General features: G+C 35.0%; 1 protein-coding gene across 1 annotated transcript in view; it reads right to left on the reverse strand.

Annotated features, from left to right (window-relative positions):
- The window catches only part of HCN1 (hyperpolarization activated cyclic nucleotide gated potassium channel 1), a 199,778-nt gene that overhangs the window by 30,055 nt on the left and 150,576 nt on the right, over positions 1-19,147 (reverse strand). Inside the window, exon 5 of the mRNA XM_017811364.1 lies at positions 9,615-9,761. Coding sequence (XP_017666853.1) covers positions 9,615-9,761 — 147 coding nt within the window. The remainder of the gene's footprint in view (positions 1-9,614; positions 9,762-19,147) is intronic.

A 19,147-nucleotide genomic window follows, 5' to 3' on the forward strand; every position in this document is an offset into this window, starting at 1 on the left:
AGTCAGGGTGTGTGTATGTATACATATACATATACATATGCATATATATGCTCTCCACATGTATATATACACATATATATCTCTGCAGATGTATTTACATGTGTACAAAATGTATGTATTTGTACATTTAATGAAAAAAAATTAAAGTTTAACTAATTAATGGGTCCCATTAGATCTGTGTTGCAAATTAGTTTTAGTTATATATTTAGAGATTAATATAAGTCATGTAAGAGTGTGTGCTTGTATAACTGAAGTATAATCTCTAAGCAAAGAGGTGAGAGGAAAGAAGATTCTGCTCTGAGTCCCAATTATGTTCTTTGGAAATGAAATGTCCTGATGTTCTATATTCTGCAAGGACACATGATCTGTATCTATTTTCAGTGAACATCTTCTCACATGGTAGCCTAAAAATAGGCCAGCCATGAACTTTAAATAATGGCTCAGGAAGGGTATTAACCTCTTTCTCACATTCTAAGTTTGTTGCTTTGCTGTAAGTATCAATATTATGAAGAACGTATCTGGTGTTAGAGAATGACAAAGCAAGCTACATACACCTCCCTTTCTGTTTCTCTACAGATATCATTGCCTCTTAATTCCCTTCAAGGTCTGTTATATATATTAAGCTGTCCACACACAATAATGACAGCATTTCTTTTCCTCTAAGTAGTGAATCTGTTTTCTGCCAGATGTTAAAAAGAACAAACTATTTAATTTCCAACACGGCAGGGATGGGAGACTTTCTACTCTTGGTGAAATATGATGATTATGAAAACTTATTTTTCATAAATACACAAGTGTGGCAACAGACCCCCAGAAGAAGCTGAGAGATTAAAATTCTCTTCAGGAAACTCCTTGTCAGTCATTGCTCTACTACTACCAAGGATGGCTTATGTTCCAGTGCTACCACTGACCAAGGAATGCGTAAAGGTATCAGGAAAGAGGCAGAGACAACAGACAAAAACATTGCCTTGAACTCAGTCTAGAAGTTACCAGGAAGTCTGTACCTGTAAACACAATGTCAGAATCCACATTTTGCACCAGTTTTTAACTTCAGTCATCTCTGAGACTCTCATTAATCACTAAAAATATCATATACTAAGTTCGTCAGTGTTAGACACTTATCTTTAAATTCAACAAGTGTAATTCAACACCGTGTGCATCAATATTGACGCTAAATTTATCTGTCCATTTATAAATAATTTCAAAAATTTCAGTTCCCATTTCCATTTAATCTTTTATATAAAAATTCTTCATCAAAAGAGATTACACTTCCAAAAGATTATTTTGCAGCTGTAGAGGAGACTCCTGATTTTTCAGGTAGTAAAAAAAAATCAGTATTTCAACTTTGACTTATCTACAAGACAATTTATGGAGAAAAGATTTTACGTATTTGCCTTTTGCATTTTCTAAATAACAGCAACAGTACAAAATTACAGATTAAACACAACTTCGTTAGTTTCAAAATAATGTACATTTTTTTTTTGTTATAGTAGCATTTGGATAAAAGGAAAACAATGGTCTAGCATTGCCTTGAAGTGCAGAATTTAACTTTGATATCTCTCACAGCTTTAACTAGATTTACCTTCTTAAATCATCAGTGTACCAACTGGAATTTAAGTTCATAAGTGCGTACTCAGAACAGATTTCATGCTCAGTTGTTTTTTGCATGCTCATGAAAGACAACTCCAGATTTATGCATGGGAAGTGCTGGGTACCCTTCTGTATGCTGTTACTACCATATTCATAATGTGCAACTGAGTGCATAAAAATAGGCACATGCATTTGTTTTTGCATGAAACAGTTCATGGCATATTTATCTCCTCTTGCTGGTGGCAAATCACGATGTTTATTTCTAGTGACTTTCATGGACAATGGCATCTTTGAAGGGTGCCCATTCAACCCAGAAACTTTATTACATGGCCCCCATAGCATTTTTACTGGTTCCAAATAAATATGCCTCAAAAGACTTTTGTCTGCTTCTGGATCCAGAATTTAAATTCTACAATGAAAACTTATGGAAAAGATGTTCACTCTCACCACCTGCAAGGATGAGATTTACAGGGAAGGCATGTGGGCATGTCTACACTTTGCATCTCTATCTTGTCTGAAGTATGCATTCTACTGGAGTCAGGGCTGCATCCTGCCCTCTTCTTTTCTCCTTTTCCTTCCCATGCTTCCCTTATGGAAGTGCCATGGCATGAGAAGAAAATGGAAAACCCTGGTAGGTACCAGAGTGCCAGATCCCACATCTCCTAATCTTGAATTAAAAGAGATAATGTAATTTTCAGCTCTGCACTAAGAATTTTAATTTACTTATTTTTCATTTTTTTTAATTATTCTCTCACAGGTTCAAAGGAATGTGTGTTAACTTCTGCTGTTTTAATGTAATGGATTTATAGTCACAATTCAGGGATTAGGGCAAAATATCACTCATTTTTAGTGAAATAAAACTTTCCATATCCAACCAAAAAGAGCACCTGTCAAGCTAAAGCAATCACAGTAGTAGAAGAATGTGTTTACATAAGAAGAACTAACTCAGAAGTTATTTGAAGTATAGATTATTATTTTGAACCTCCTAAACATGGAGCAGTGCTATCTATAATTGCAATAGCATATTCAAACCTAATAGAAATGAACATGTTGTGAGAAGCACTAATACACAGTAACCTTTCCTGGCTTTCACCAGAAACCACATAGAGAATAAAAAAAAAAGTGCTTGCCTCTTTCCATCCACTGCCCTGAGCACTACCTGGTTATCAAGTATCTGAACAATTCTTCAGTCCATTAAAAACTGAGATACAAAAGATGCTTGGAAGCATGATCCTTTCTTTGTATGAAAGACAACTAGTGCACTAAGATTTGGGCATTTGATTTGTTTTAGTATATTTGAAGTGCTCATGAAAGAACTGTCATGTCTGAAATATTTATTAAACAATTACAACAAAGGAATCTTGTAGGTGCAGTAACATGCCTGTTCATAACTACTGAGCAGCGCTGGTGTATTATTATCTGTATTATTGGAAGTAGTTAGATGTGGGACTTGTCAAAGCATGTCTCATCTCAGGATGGATTTGCTAATAAAGCATGTCAAACACAGAAGGGACTGTCATCGAAGTTTCTTGAATATGCACAACAGCAATGAAAGTAGTTGACAATTCAGCTGCAGCATATACACTGGTGTATGTGCATACAGCAAGGAGCAAACACACTCCCCATAGCTCAGGAAATCAAACTACATTTTGTTAGGTCCCTGGGAAACAGGTTTGAGAGTGTACACTGTTTGTTACCACATCACGCCTGCTGGGGAAAATCATCTTAAAACATTAATCCAATCCAGTGGTGATTGTCTGCCCATTTCCACATTAAAATGACCCTTTGTTACTATTTTCAGTTTTAACAACTTTGTTATAGCTCTTTGTAAGAGGTGGTCAGGGTTTTGCCTAAGCTTTGTATACCTGGACTACAATTTAGGCATAATTTACACAGATATTTGAAAAATATAGTTTGGTTTTTTTTTAGCATTTGTGAAGTAAATAATGCTGTGGTATATCAGCATTTATTCTGAAAGACTGACATGCTGCATAAGTCATTCATGATTCAGTACTCCAGAGTATGAACCAAAGCTGTATTTTGTGTCTCTGTGGAAAAAAAAAAAACAACCAAGAAACTTTAATCGACTGGATAAAGAGGTATTCACGCTCCATATATACATATAAGGAGATACTTAAATGAATTCCAATGTGACTACATCTGTACTTCTGATGTACTTTTCCTACTTCCCCTCTTTAAGCTTCATACCAAGGATCACTGCATATTAAATGAAGAAAAGTGAATTGTAATTAAATAATTATCTTTCTGTCTTTTATGAGATAAATTTAGGGACATAAGTTGTTATGGAACCAAAATATTTGGAATCTCCAAATTTTAATATTGCTTCTGATGCTTCATTGTTTTTTAGTAAAATAATTTGATTTTCTACCATTATTTTAATGTTTGAAAGTCTGTAGCCCAAAATCATCATGACTTGCTATTAAATAGGATCAAACATTCCATAGTCTAATTACACCATATTTTGGCCTCATACTGTTATTTCGGAGATGCTTCATCTTTTGAGCACAGGATTATAATTTAGTCAAAATGAGAGAATATATTGTTTCATGATTTCTAAAGATAAATACTGAATAAAAAGAATGATATTAAAAAGGAGGTATGTTTTAATGGGAAAAAGGAGAAAGTCTAAAACTAGGGAAAAATACCAGGGTTACCACACTGATAATTTTAAAATTGATTTTGAAAAGACAAAATAATTTCTCTACAAAAATACTTTGTCTACATGTACAAACTGATTTGATTTATGTCCCATTTTCATTTAGATACAATATAAATTATAAATAATGGAAGCTTTCCATTAGTTGGTTGTGGGAGTACTTTTCTTACAAGAACTGTCACAAAATACCGTTCCTGATGCAACACTAGACACTGAGCAAAGTGTTTTTTTCAGAATCTCATACCTGACTCATTAGGTTGTAATAGGTACCACAGTGTACTATCCCTATAGAAAAAACAAAGGCCAAGAACTTCACACAGTTCTGCTCAGTTCCAGAAACAGCACCATGTAAAGATGAAGTAGCTTATTAAAAAGAAACTACAAGAAGCTTCTTCTGGCCTTGTGTGGAGAAATATTAAGTGACACACCTATTTAAACACAAAAAATAATGTATCCATTACCTCTTAGAGTTAGTTCTTACATTAAAATAGAATAAAACTTGATGTCTGGCAGTGATTAAAAAGCAAATTAATGTTAGGAATTAGTAGGAAATTAATTATTTGTATTATTGTAGCATCAGTATGTTAGCTGCAGACCTGGTGCTATCAGCTCTAAAAGGCTATAGTGGAGCCAGGAAAAAAAACCTGAGAATGGCAAGAAGGATGATCATAAGGGTAAGCTAGCTTCATGCAGGAAAGAATTAAATAAAGTATATCTCTTTACCACCAAAAAATCACAGTTAAGGATGTTATCATGTAAGTCATAAAATCATAACTGTCATGCAAATAGTGGGTAGGAATTGACTGTACTATCACTTTTGCTACAAGAATTAATGGCCATCAGAACCATAAAACAGTCAGAGCCATGTTCAATCCCAAAAGAAAGAAGTGGTTTCTCATGCAGTAAGATACAGGTCTGTGCTCCTTGACAAAGGATGGTGTGGTTGCAGAGAGTGTGTAGATTCAAGAATGCAAATAAGTAATCGCAAGAGATGTGTCTTAAGGATTGCCCTGTAATCAAATCACATCAGTCTCAGAGTATCCCTTAACCTGAAAATACTGGGAGTCTAGGAGAGTCATTAACAGATACCCTGTTTTTCTGTGGACCTCCATTTACAGCCACTGCTAGTGAGGCTGGTGGCTTAGACAAATGCCAGAGCTGAGCCACTTTGAAATTTCTTACAAGATGAAACTGGTTATGTATATGTATTTAAACTTTTATACTTCAGGTTTTCTTTTGGAATATATTTCTCTTATCTATATGGAGTTTTTGTTGAGTTTGTTTTTTTTTTTCTTTCTGTGTTGTCTGTACCATCTCCATTTCATGTCATGACAGTTACAAAGACCCCTTTTAGGACTAAGGCCTTCTGAGGCCAAATGATGTTCAAGCTTGTAGGTGGTAAGAATTCAGAGTTAAAAAATGTGATCTTTAGTACCTCTGTCTGCTGAAGAATCAGAGATGGTATTTATATAAGGGAAACATGCTAATTGTTACCAATTTCTAATCACTACATCAAGAAATGAGGGAGAGACAGAGTTAATTGCAAAGGCTATTAAGGACAGAATTTATTGTAAATGCTATTAAAGACAATTTATTTCACATGTCAACAATTTATTTCATGCTGTTTGAAGATGTAGCCTTTTTCCTTAGCTAGTCAGCTAGGTTTTCTTTATCATGAGAGCATATGTGTGTGGGTGTTATGTGCAGAGAGATCCTGATGATTATCTCAGACTTGTTGCAGAACTTGCATGGAGCTACAGATAGGTTTGATGAGTCCAACCCTGCATGGCCTGGAAGAAGCAATTTAAAATCTATCATCTCTACCAAAATTGTAACTGCCAGGAGTTTCCTGATTATTTTATTCTTGAGAAGACTGGACAGTTATTTGGATGTCTAACTGTGGAAAAGGGGATATGTTTTTCAGTTAGAGTGAAATTTCTGGATTTAATACAAATAAACCTTTATCCTTTACTTTTGTCAGAGAGCATGTGTCCTTATGAGCAGGTAGTAGCACATCAAATGTTCCGGTGCATGGTTAATTCAGTTTGAGTGTATAGAGCTGAAAATATCCAATTAACTACATTACCAATGGACTAATGTACCCATATTGTGCAATTAACTAAACTGGGGAGAATATAGAATTTTTCAGTCTCATAAATGTCTACCTTAGTTTTCAATCATTGAACACAATCTGTTTGTTAATACAAGATTATGCTTAAATGATACAGGTCAGCCACTAGTTGCTCTACGCAGCTTTGAAGCACTTAGACAGAGTATTGTAAAATTTAAAGATGTTCAGGATTCTTTTTTTCCTTCTTTTATGAAGACCTAGTTAGTTCCCCACAATAAACATGATTCTGTTTTTATCATCCAACAATGTTAGGCACTCACACCTTTGTATCAAATATTCATCAAATCTTTTCTCAGATTTTCATTATTTTAATCTACTATGAATGTTCCATACAGTTATCTGTCCTCTTTTATCAATAAAGTCTTAACCTCTACTATCAAAGGAGATGATTGTCTTGCTCTGCTCTGCTCTGCGCTGGTGCGGCCTCACCTTGAATAGTGTTTGGAGTTTTGGGTACTGCAATATAAGAAAGACATTAAGCTATTACAGAGTGTCCAAAGAAGGGCAACGAAGATGGTGAAGGGCCTTGAGGGGAAGCTGTATGAGGAGCAGATGAGGTCACTTAGTCTGTTCACCCTGGAGAAGAGGAGGCTGAGGGGAAACCTCATTGCAGTCACAACTTCCTCCTGCGGGGAAGAGGAGGGGTAGGCACTGATCTCTTCTCTGTGGTGATCAGTGACAGAACCCAAGGGAATTGTGTCAGGGAGGTTTAGGTTGGATATTGGAAAAAGGTTCTTCAACCCAGAGGGTGGTTGGGTGCTGGAACAGGGTCCCCAGGGAAGTAGTCACAGCACCAAGCCTGACAGAGGTCAATAAGCGTTTAGACAGTGATCTCAGGCTCTCATGGTGTGATGCTTGGGGATGGTCTGTGCAGGGCTAGCAGTTAGACTTGATGATCCTGATGGGTACCTTCCAACTCAACATCATCTATGATTCTATGATTCTGTGATTTAATAAGCATATACAGCTTTATTACTAGTATTTATAACGTAAGAACTATTTTTACACCAGATTTTTAATGCTAATTCTATGTACTTTAGCTATTTTTAATGGTTGAATGATAACATTTATATCATGCATAATTACTTTTCTGCTAAAAAAGAGCCAAAATTTTAAAACGTGGACCCAAAAAAAAGGTCATCACTCCTAAAGTGAGCCTAGCTGTGGAAAATTTCAGCCCATACAGTAAATTTCAATGGCTGAGAGCAAGGAGTAGTGAAAACAGGGCAACTATTTTAATAACATTTTGTGATGCTATAATTATGCAGCAATTGTATGGTTTCTTTTGTTCTGCTTACTCTAAGCGAGAAAATAATAGTTTCAGATGAATGTCTTTGTCAGAAGCTACTTTCATCAAGATAATTACATCCTGCGGAGACTAAATTTTTACCCTATGCTAAATTCCAAGTATAATCAAATGTAGGATTAATTACAAACTTAAAAAATGCAGTAAATATTTATTCTTCAATGATGCAGCTAGGTTATCTGTGCTATCACCTATTAAAGCCTTGTGCAGTTGTTGGCATGTAAGATAGTAAATCCCATCCAATATATGAAAGCCTCTAAAAGGCTCTAATTTATTATCCATTAGTAACATCAAAAAGCCACTACCTGCACGACTGAACTGCACATGCTGAAGCAGTAGCTAAATTTGAAACTGCTAACTAAGCAAACACTTAAGGGGTGTTTTCAGGGCACAGTGAATGAGCTGCCACCAAAATTTGGACAGATTCATTGAGAAACCTGTTCTGGCACTGCCAGTGGCCAGTTCTTATTTTTCTCTTTCTTTTTTTTTTTGACCTTTCTCTGGAACACTACTATGTTGTCATCAGAGTAGTGCACAACCTGATCATAGCTGAGTAAAAAATTTTTTGTCCTATAATAGAGAGAACAAAGAAGACATGCTAAGTACAACATGACCATAGCAAAATCAGAAGTCATTCCCTCCACGAAATCCTATTCTTCCTCCATGTCTTTAGGGGCTCATTCATTTTTTAAATTTTCCATGCTTGATCTCTCTCCAGAAGTGGTTTTTGTTTTTTATGGTTGACCAAATTTGCCTTGCTGCTTTTAAGGTATAAGAAAAAAGGGTGGGAAGGTAAGAAGGCTAGGGAAGGGAGGGAGGAAGGGAGGAAACAAAGAGGGAGGCAGGAAAAGAGGAACACACAGGTAATTAGAGTGCAACAACTGCAAATTCCTGTTAGTAAAATAATATTTTGCAATGGAAGAGTATTCGACTTCACTTATGGAGAAATGCTTTCCTTAAAAGCGTAAATGGATGAAACTGTTTCTGATGTCAGTGACTGATATGTCCGTACGTGCTTCTGTTCTCCATACTGGCCAAGATTCATGTTTCGACTGTCACGTAGTCTAGCGATAATTCCCTAGATTTTTCCTGTTTCTTTCCTTTTTTCCCTGTTCATGCTCTCAATTCTCTGAGCTTTTCAACTTGCTTCTTCTCCTCTTTGCTTTTTTTCCCCCTCCTTTCAGTGGAGGATATCAGCCAACATCCTTGAGGAGATCAGACATGAGCTGCACCCAACAGAAGAGAGTCTGATTTATAGTCCCATGAAGCAGCTACTTCTGCTACAAGATGAACGCTGCCTTTGTCCCACACAAGCAACTTGCAAAGAAAATTCCAACTGCTTCCACATATCCCATCACATAAGATAGCATAGCATAACCCCTAAAACTGGAATACAGACTACAGGTTTAACAAAAGAGATTTTTTAATGGCTTGTATATCATATTCCAGCTTTGTAATCTCAAGTAAAGAACATCTTTACCAAGGATGCTACTTCACAGAGAAGTTCTCTCTCTGTGGTGGCTTTCAGCAGTTTTATCTGTACAGGTGGGTGGTTAGCAAGTAGGGAAAGCAAAAAAAATTTTCACCCAGGACCATTCTAGTCCAGTTCCACTCTGTTGCAAAAAGTGTCAGAAAAACATGAGTTTCTGACAACACTTAAGGATGGAATTTTACTCTTTGACATCCTTGTGTGACAGTGACTCTGACAGACTGGTTCAGAATAGAGCATAAATCTGCTTATTTCTTTGTGCCAATCTAATATAAATTTAATTATCCTGGTCATTCATTGACTAGGTCAAATGAGATGAAATGTTACAGAATAGAATCAGAAAGAGCATTTCAACACAGAAACAGCAAAGATGTGAAAGTTTTCCATACCATGAAGAGTTACTCCAGTAATTTATTCTTACCTCCCTAAGAGGATCATTGAGCTCATTCAAAATATTTTCTTCATCAAAGATCTTGCCTTGGTAGCGATGCTCATAGTAATCATGGATCTTCTGGCGCATTTCAGCAGGTAACTTGTGGAATGACATGTACTGTTCCACTTGTTTGTACTGTCAAGATAAAAAAATATGGAAGAATCAGAAAAAAACCTCCACATTTTTTTTACTATCTAAAGGCACCTACAAAATCAAAATTCATTCATGTATCCACTTAAGCTTTACCTATTTTATAAAGATAACATTTTTTCATATGTCAGAGAACCCTCACACAAGTATTAGCTAATTTAATATTAGTCACGCTATAGCACATCTATAAATTATAGAAACTACCTTTAGTAGCAATGCTAATATCCAGATTAATATATAAGTGTTAGAAGTCCAACCCTCATACATCTCATATGTTCCCTACATTCCCAGCTATACAGAAGCTGTGAAAATACACCAACAGCATTTTTAGCTCATGGACAGAAAAGTTGTACACAGTGTTTCATCTGTACTGCTGCATTCAGAGAGAGTTTAAGGTGTGAAACTGGCTATGCTGTATTACTATGCAACATATTAATGTTGTGTATGCTTTTAAGGTGACTGAAGAACAAAGTTAAAATCTGAAATAGAAAACATTCCTCAGGAGTGATGGAGAGAGGTAAACTAGAAAAATATGCATGGCATCAGGAAATAGAAACTGGGGGAAGAAAAAGATACCAGGACCCAGGAGACTCAGAGGACTTCATTTTACCTTGTGCGTTTGGTTTCTTTGTTTCTACTAGTCCTCTGCCCTATCTTCCGGAGTTTTTTTCCTTCCCATTTTCAGAAGCCTTTTTGGATTGCACGATTTTCAGAAAATAAAGTCCTGAATCAACTGCTACAATACTCAAGAGTTGTATTGTGCTAAACTACATGATAATCTGAGACCTGCAAAATGGAGTAGTTGTCTAAACTGCAAATGGACAAATACTGCCAGAACAAGATTTTTGCCCCTCAAACCACTATCCTTGTCTAAGCTGAAAAGGATAAGGCACTGAGGTAGGGAAGGATAAACCCCATCCCAGGCTGAAAGGTGAGTTAAAATTTGGCAGAAACTTCATTTACTTATGTACACAGTCTTAATTTAATTTTTATTAATTTTTTTCATGCTTAATTAGGGAATTTTAACTGTTTTCAATGGAAAAGCCAATGAAGTCCTAATTAGGATTGGCATCTCTGTAGAGCAACTAAGCAAATTTATAATGTACATGCACTCTTTACGAACTGCAGCACATATCTGTTAGCTTGTATAGTCGAAGATGGTTCTGTCTTCTAGAATTGAAATTAGCTTTTGTTTTGCAAAGTGACAAAAGATTAGATGAGGCCATGTGTACAACATCCATTCCAAAAATAAGACAAAAATAATTTTGCATGGGACTCTTTAACAATGTGTGATGAATATGTAAGTCTGATTTAACCTCTGCACAGCTGTTTGGCACCTCTGAAGTAATAACTCTTCATTGCCATCCTTTAGATGTGTGATTTAAATTTGCATGCTTTCCATTGTCTTCTGTTCTGATATGGAGAAATTTATCCCTACACTGTGGGTTAGAATCAGAGTTCTGAGCAACCAGAACCAGACAGCTTTAGCATAAATGAAGTACTGCTACTAAAATTACCCTACACATCAGGTAAAGCTACTCCAGGCATGGATTTTACTTAGAGGGAAAGGAGAGATCACCCAGTGCTCCGTCTATCCCACCGAGCTGTTCACATAGTCCCACCTCCTATGCAGTGTTCCAGTTCCTCTGCAGCAAAGATGAGAAGATGCTTCACTGCACAGCATCCCATTCCTGTCTGTGCCCAGACCTCTGTTGCTGGGGCCCCATGTAACATGTCATGGACAGGGAAAAGTCATCACTATGGTGCCTAGCACAGGGGTTTTATGCTCTGTGCAATCTTATTCACACACAAATGTGCTTAAGTGACACTAAGAATAATCCTTGCTAATAAAAAACATACATTCATTGAGATGTATATTGCAAGCAAGCTGCAAAGGACTTTTATACCAGAATGACCTTGAAATAGAGAAAATTCATGCTATGAGAGAATTACTTTGCCAGCAGTTTACACTGCTGCCTTTCATTAGGGCTGTTGTTTGAATAGGTGCGTTCTCCCACATAAGCAAGCTCTCTTTTTTTACCAGGATTTATGCTTGCACATGAGAATTTTAGGGAAATAGAAAAAAAAAACTGGTAGGAAAGTAGTGCTTATCACTACCGTGCCTCAAAATGTCCGCAGATTACTAACATAGAGAATAATAGGGACAGCTGAATATTAGCAACCTTTTTTTTTTTTTTGAAAAATCTACAAAGAATTTAAAGACTTCCACAATTCCCAGAAATATTTAACCATCTAAAATACTATCAAGGTGCCTTTCTATATCAAAACATCTGACTCTGTGAGTGTATAGTATACTATCACTATCACCCTTTAATCAATCTTTTCCTAATATTTCCCAGTGTGTGATTTTGACTCATTTTCTGTATCATTCATGGTACCATTACTCTCTTCCTTGATGCTCTGTTCGCATGAAGTGTTACCTCAAAACTTTTAACTTACTCTCTTCTTCAGCAACTGATATCTTTCACTAACTCAGTCCTAGAAATTATTACTTTTTTATTCCTCAGAAAAGTAAGTTTATTTTTTCAGCCTGCTACATGTTATTGGCAATATTGAGGATATCCCAGATCAGTTGTCACTGTGGAGTGTTCCATGTCAGTTGCAAAAAAAAGTGTACTGAAATGAAGATACAAAGAGAGAAAGACTAATATGATCTTTGTGTAATATTAATTTTGTGTAATAAAACAGGAATTTGTCTAAATTAATTTTAAAGAGTGTTTTCTTTGTGGGTACCACAGATATAAAAAATGGCTAGAAACATGGGTATTTTTCATTTTTACATAAATATACTGATTTTTGTTCCTGGGACATTTTACTCATTAAAAAAAAAAAAAAAAAGTCAAATAACTTAAAGAGAACTGAAATACTTTCTGGAAAAGAAAAAAAATGTTAAAAAAGTCTTAAAATTCTCATCAGCATTGTGAATCCCTTGAATAAATATAATTCAGTAGCTTCTTTATTTTTCTAAGTGTAATTTTATATATGAAGTGGATAAAATGTTCAGTAAAGTTAAATTTTGTCAAAAATTATATTTTAATCATATTTAAAAGAGCTGTAACCAATCCTGATATGCCCATCAGACCTGACACTGGAACATGCATTTTTAGATGTGAATAAAATAATTTTTCTCTAATTACTCTTCTCATTACACTGTATCCTCTATCTTTTCCCTTCTAGACTGAAAAGTTTGGCTTGTTTGGGGTTTCGTTTCAGTTTGGGGTGGGTTGTCTAGTTTTTTTTTTCCTTGTTTGATTTGGTTTATTCAGAAAATAGATGTCTTAATTCCACATTCATAAAAGCATCTCTGGTGTTTGTATTATATCTCTATGAAATAACTTTTAGAGCCACAGCAAGTTCCCTCAAGGTTGATTTTAATTTTTCTTCTTTTATTTTTGTTTTTTTTTTTGTATGTCACATGATAAGCACCAGACTACATTCAAAAAGACTCTGCTAACCCCTTTTTTTTTTTTAATTTCAAATTGCCTTTCCATCTTTGCTCCTTCCTGACATCAAGTAGTACTTGGTTTTCCAGAAAGGACTATTTAGTAAGGGATTCCATGTATGCACATCTAAAAGATCTGTGCACACTCCAAAGCCAACAGCAAACTAACTCTGATTCCAGTGTTCTGAGCAGAAAAAGAATAAGCATCCAGGATCTTCAGTAGAGCCTGTCCTCCATGAAGACACAGCAAGATAAAAGAAAGCTAAGATAAACTTTTTAAAACAAGAACATTAGTTTTTTGTCTAATTTTACAAAACTCAAGTATGAGTTTATTTCCATAAAATCCTAAACATGGTCCAATTAACCTCAGTGTGATTTATGATAATCAAATAGTTTCAGAATGCTTTAAAAAACTTTTAATGCATAATGATGTAACCAGCTGCAATTAAATAAAAGGTTGCCTTCTGATTCTATTTGATGCAATTTTAAATGATTTTATTATCCATAAAAATACCTATTTTTGTATTCCTCTGTGCTTCTATACTGTCTACACTGTTTTTGGTCTGTATGAAGAACATAGTTTTTTTTCACTTTAATTTTGCACTTAATTTTCCTCAAATTCATAACATATTGGCTTATATTTTCATAAAAGTAAAAAAATATTTTTCAATGCAGATGCTGTTTGTCTTAACTATTACAAATATGTATTCCTGGTCTTTTCAATATCTCACTGAATGAAATAAACACTGTGTTGCTGACCACTCAAAAAATATCTCTTTTTTAAGATGAATATTGAATTGTTTGTCCTAAAATAAGCATGTATATTAATGTGCTTTATATATTACACTGACATAATTTCAGTAGTTTCTATCTGTTTTATATTCATCACTGAAATGAAAATGCCCATAATTGCTACAAAAATAAGCAAACAAAATTGCTGATATAGGCAAGAGCTAAGTGGATTTCAAAGTTTCAAAGCAGTATTCCACACATTTTAATGCAAAGCATCACCCAGTAATAATTGTATCTTGTTGTTTCAGACATAATCTTATTCATAGACTTTTGTCAGCAGCAAAATTCTGCTAATGGGTTCCTCCAGCAAAAGGTGACTAGTATGACATCAGTTGTATGGAATCCTTAGTAGAGTTTGTTAGGAAACTACAGTTATGCTGAAAAAAGTAGGTATGGAAAAAGACAAAGAAGAGTAACATCTTTTTTCATAACTATTTGCAAATGGAGCTGGGAAAATATTTTAAAATTAAGATAGTATCCCAATACAGACAATATCCCAATAAAACCAGTAAAACAGAAACCTGAATGTTGATCTCTCACAAGATATTTTACTACATATGTTGAGCCTACCAGGTCCTTTTCTTATAAGGTATCATAACTATCAAGTTGTCCATTTTAGCTGAAAAAATGCATAGAGTCCTAATAATCTTTATAGCCCAACATTCTGTCTTTGATACAATAAATAATAGAAATATTTGAAAGACATGAATAGTATCAGTTACAAAACATGAAACTAATTACATTCATGTGCTGTACCTGAAACTGGTCTTGCCTACCTTTCAGAAATGAGTGCCAAAGTCAGATTTTTCCAAAACGTCAACACTGAACAACTGCCATAACTGGCTAGATTTTCAAAGAACCTAGGTCCCTGTACCATCACTTTAAAGTCCAGCTTGAACAATAGGCCTTTTGCACTTCATACAATAATTGCGTCCTTGGCAATAGGGCCTCACTTGTGGGAAAGTTTTTCTCCAAAAAATATAAGCATCTGTAAAAGTGTTTATGTTCAAGTTGTCTTTTCTTTTACCACAAATATAAACCTGACTCTTACAGTAAATTAATATTGTAATTGTATTTTTAGCATACTCTATAAGATAATAGAAAATGAATACCTATAGACAGGCTAGGCAAAAAAAAAAAAAGGAAATAGCACTTTTTCGGAGATTACAGCCTATCAAAGCCACAGCCTTACAAATATGAACTTCAATGAGGTGTGTAAAAACAATAAATCCTATATAATGATTATAAATGTAAAAAGAAAGCGGAGATCACTTTTGAAATCCTTCTGCTGAATAAAGAAATTTCTATCACACAATTTAGATGCAACAAATTCATCAGTATTCTTAACATGATTTGAAAATTCTTGCATCCCATGTATAAAAGAAGATTCTAAGCAGCATTATAATATGAAGGAGATTCAACTCATTGAGAAGGTGTAGAAAGGAAAGAGGAGGCAATTTGATCAAGCCTTTCTAAACACACACAGTTCAAGAAGCTCTCTGTCTTATATATAGTTCTGAACCTTATTTTAAATTTCAGTCTAATTGTATCCAGACACAGTTTAAATCAACTAATGTTAGTACAAAATTATCTAGCACCTCAAGAGATCCTGTTCCTCAGTATTTCTCGCTGGAGTGTTTATAGATGGGAATCGTCTCTCTTCCCAGACTCGTTCAAGTATTCTATTCTACTCTTTGTTCAGAAGACAGCATACTGGCCCTCTTCTCTTTGATCCATTCTAGCTCCAGTTAATTTTTCTCCAACTGCAATTACTAGAACCGTACATAATATTTTAGGGAAAGTCTCACCAATTTGTAGTTTATATTAATTTCTTTCCCATCTAGTGGAAAACCAAGATGGATTGAAATTGTTGTTTGGAGTAATTTTATGAGCAGCTTCATCTCTCAGATTCCTCATTTTCTCCATGCCACTTAAAATTGCTGTGCTCTTCATCTCCCAGTTTATAATAGAAGCTTGTACTAGTCCTTGAATTTTGGATTTCTGAATTTCATCATATTCTTATTACTTCATCTCTTAAAACTCAGTTCATTCTTTCTATAAAATATCTTGGTCTTTGTATAATATTAGCATTTGAAGCTTCATGCATCCAAAGCTTTATACCATCTGTTAGCAAAAGCCTAATGTCAATATCATGCCGTTAGGTATTTTTCTACTACAGAATCACAGAATGAATTCAGTTGGAAAAGATTTTTGAGGTCATTGAGTCCAACCTATGACTGAACACCATCAATTTAATGAAACCATGGCACTGAGTGCCATGTCCAGTCTCTTCTTAACCACCTCCAGGACTGTGACTCCATCACCTCCCCGGGCAGCCTATTTTAATGTCAAATCACCCTTTCTGTGAAGAATTCCTTCTAATATCCAGCCTAAACCTCCCCTGGCACAGCTTGAGACTATGTCCTCTCACTGCAGCTTGGTATCTTGAAAACTTGCAATGGGCCCACAACCAAACTGGGATGTGGAATGGCAGTAGTATCTGTCATAGCAAAGAAAATTGCTGTCTTTCACCAGCTTTGCTTGTGAGAGGAGAATGAGATTTATATAACGTAAAGCAAATCAGTTTTATGTGGATGACATTTTATGGTCTACATAGCAGGTGTTATACAGAAGAGATTCCAGAAACTTCCTGTATATTCTAATACTTAAACAATTTTCATTTTTGTAAATGTTCATCAACTACTACTTTCAATAAATCAGAAGGCGGCAAACTTGGCTATCACCGAAATTGGACTTTTAACAGAAACTTTTAGAATTATAAAATTAAGACTATTCTCTCTATTTGCTAAAACAGTCTTGAAAACTACAAACTGACAAAAAAGATTGAAAAGCTATTATTATGATACCTTAGTTCAGATTTCTGTAAGCCAAGTGTCTAATTTAAACCAGTTATCCTGACTCTGTCTCTCATAAACAAAGAAAGATAACAATCATTAATTAACCTTATTCAAAAATTCATGTCTTGCACAGATGGAATACAGTCACCTTTGTCATCTTTAAGTCTTTCTCTCCAATTGACCCTAGGGGAGTTCTCAATGACTAGCACTGACCAATTAGCTAAACATCAATTGCAATCATGTATTTAAATTAATAATTTATTTAAATGAACCTTTCTACTGAGATACACGTAGATTTGGCAACTGATCCAGTAGATCCAATTGAACTTTCAAGTTCCATCATTCACCCTTATAACTGTGCTTCTACATTTTTAGCCTTAAAGGAAGAAAATTAATTTGGTTATCAAAAGAAGAAAGTGAACGTTACAGTGAGGCACTGATGAATCTTTAGTTATCAAATGCCAGGTGAAGATTTTTATAGAATCACAGAATGCTTTGGGTTGGAAGGGAACTTAACAATCATCTAGTTCCAACCTCCTGCCATGTCTTTCAGATTTCTAATGGAAAAAAAGCAGAAGGTTGCTCAGCATTGGAAGGTCAATAAATGAGGTTCTCACTGAACCAAAGTAAGGGAAAGGTAGCTAGTAAGCCAGCACATCACTGTATAACAGGTGACAAAATCCACTGAACAACAAAATGGTCTAATGTATAAAGGACTGAATTCTAATAAAACAGTGTAATCACAAAATTTCTTCCTGTATAAGTTTTTAGTACTGATTAGACCCATAATTCAGGTGGCTGACAGTTACATGGCAATAAAAAAACAGTTCATCTCAATAGGTGTTCAAGTAAGCTTTTAATAAAAAGGGACAGCCCAAATAGTATTCAAATAGCTTTTTATTGGTAGGGTGTTCCTATAAAGACAGTTTACAACATTACAAAAAAATTTCCAATATATTTTAATCCCTGTGAAAGTTCACTGGCTTTACATGTGAGGAATCATTGATGTCAAAATCCTTTTTCTCTGTGCTATTGTGCTGTAAGGCCTTGAAATAAACTCAAGGAACTGAGGAGCTTTGACTCTCCTCTTGTCCTTCCCTTTGCTAGGCACAAGATTTGACTTTCTACCTACAGACTTTTATTTATTTTCCGGTGAAGAAAAGAGAGAAAAACTTCTAAAGTAGTTCAGGGTCGTTGAGGAGGAGGGCCCAGGGAATTCTTTCGAAGCATATAATCACATAATATTGTCTCAGTTTAAGATTAATTTGCATATTCATGTAGTTTTAGGCCCCCTCACTTCTCTGCAAGAGGTACCAGACAGATGAATTTTGAGAAAAGAGGGGAGGTTCAACAGGGATACCAAGATACAGCACAGAAGGGATTTGAAGCTACCCAAAACAAAACATAAAACGTTATGAAGTAAAACAACATTATGTTGGGGTTTTTGTTGTGGTTGGGTGGGGTTTTGTTGTTGTTGTTGTTGTGGAGGGGGGAAAATAATATTCTTTAAGTGTATAAAGTTAATGGTTTTTGTGGAAAATTCTGCTTTGTGGAAAGTGTGCTTGTTATTAAAAATATCTGCCTCCCTCTCAAGCAGTGCTAAAACATAGCTCTGGAGATAGTACAGGCTGTATGGACACAGACAGAACTGAACCATGATCACACATTTGCAAAGAACTGCAGATAGGAAGAGGCTTTGCCATATTATCTTTGTGAAAGCTTTTACTGCCTCTTTCTCAAAATTATTCAAATGCATAGTGGACTTGGAAAGCAAACAATCAGGGAATTACATAAACTATTAAATATGCAGGAAACTTCAATTTCTACTTAAAAATTAAAAATATAAAAATATCATTCTAGTTTACAATTCACAGAAACATTTCTAATGTCTACTGTGCTTACATGTGGCATTCAACTTTGCTAAAACACTTTATAAACTGTTTCAAGTAAATTCTAGTCTATTATGTAATGCTATTAAAATAGTATGCACAAAATACATTTTTCTCCCCCAAAAAAGAATGTGTAATTTCATATGGCACGTAGCCCCCTTTGGATGATATCTTTCTTTCATATGAAATAATAAATTAATTTTTTTTTTCACCCAATCATTTTAGAAATTAGATAATAGGTTGTTTACGGGCTTTTAAAATTATCTCTTAACCCACTATTCAATAATGCCAACTCACTAGCTGAGCTGCGCAGCTGGATGTCTAAATATCACACGATATTGCTTCTGTTTGCTGAATGAATAATCTGAT

This window comes from Lepidothrix coronata, unplaced genomic scaffold (assembly GCF_001604755.1).
Source record: "Lepidothrix coronata isolate B3197 unplaced genomic scaffold, Lepidothrix_coronata-1.0 Scaffold31, whole genome shotgun sequence".
In the NCBI taxonomy this organism is placed as follows: domain Eukaryota; kingdom Metazoa; phylum Chordata; class Aves; order Passeriformes; family Pipridae; genus Lepidothrix; species Lepidothrix coronata.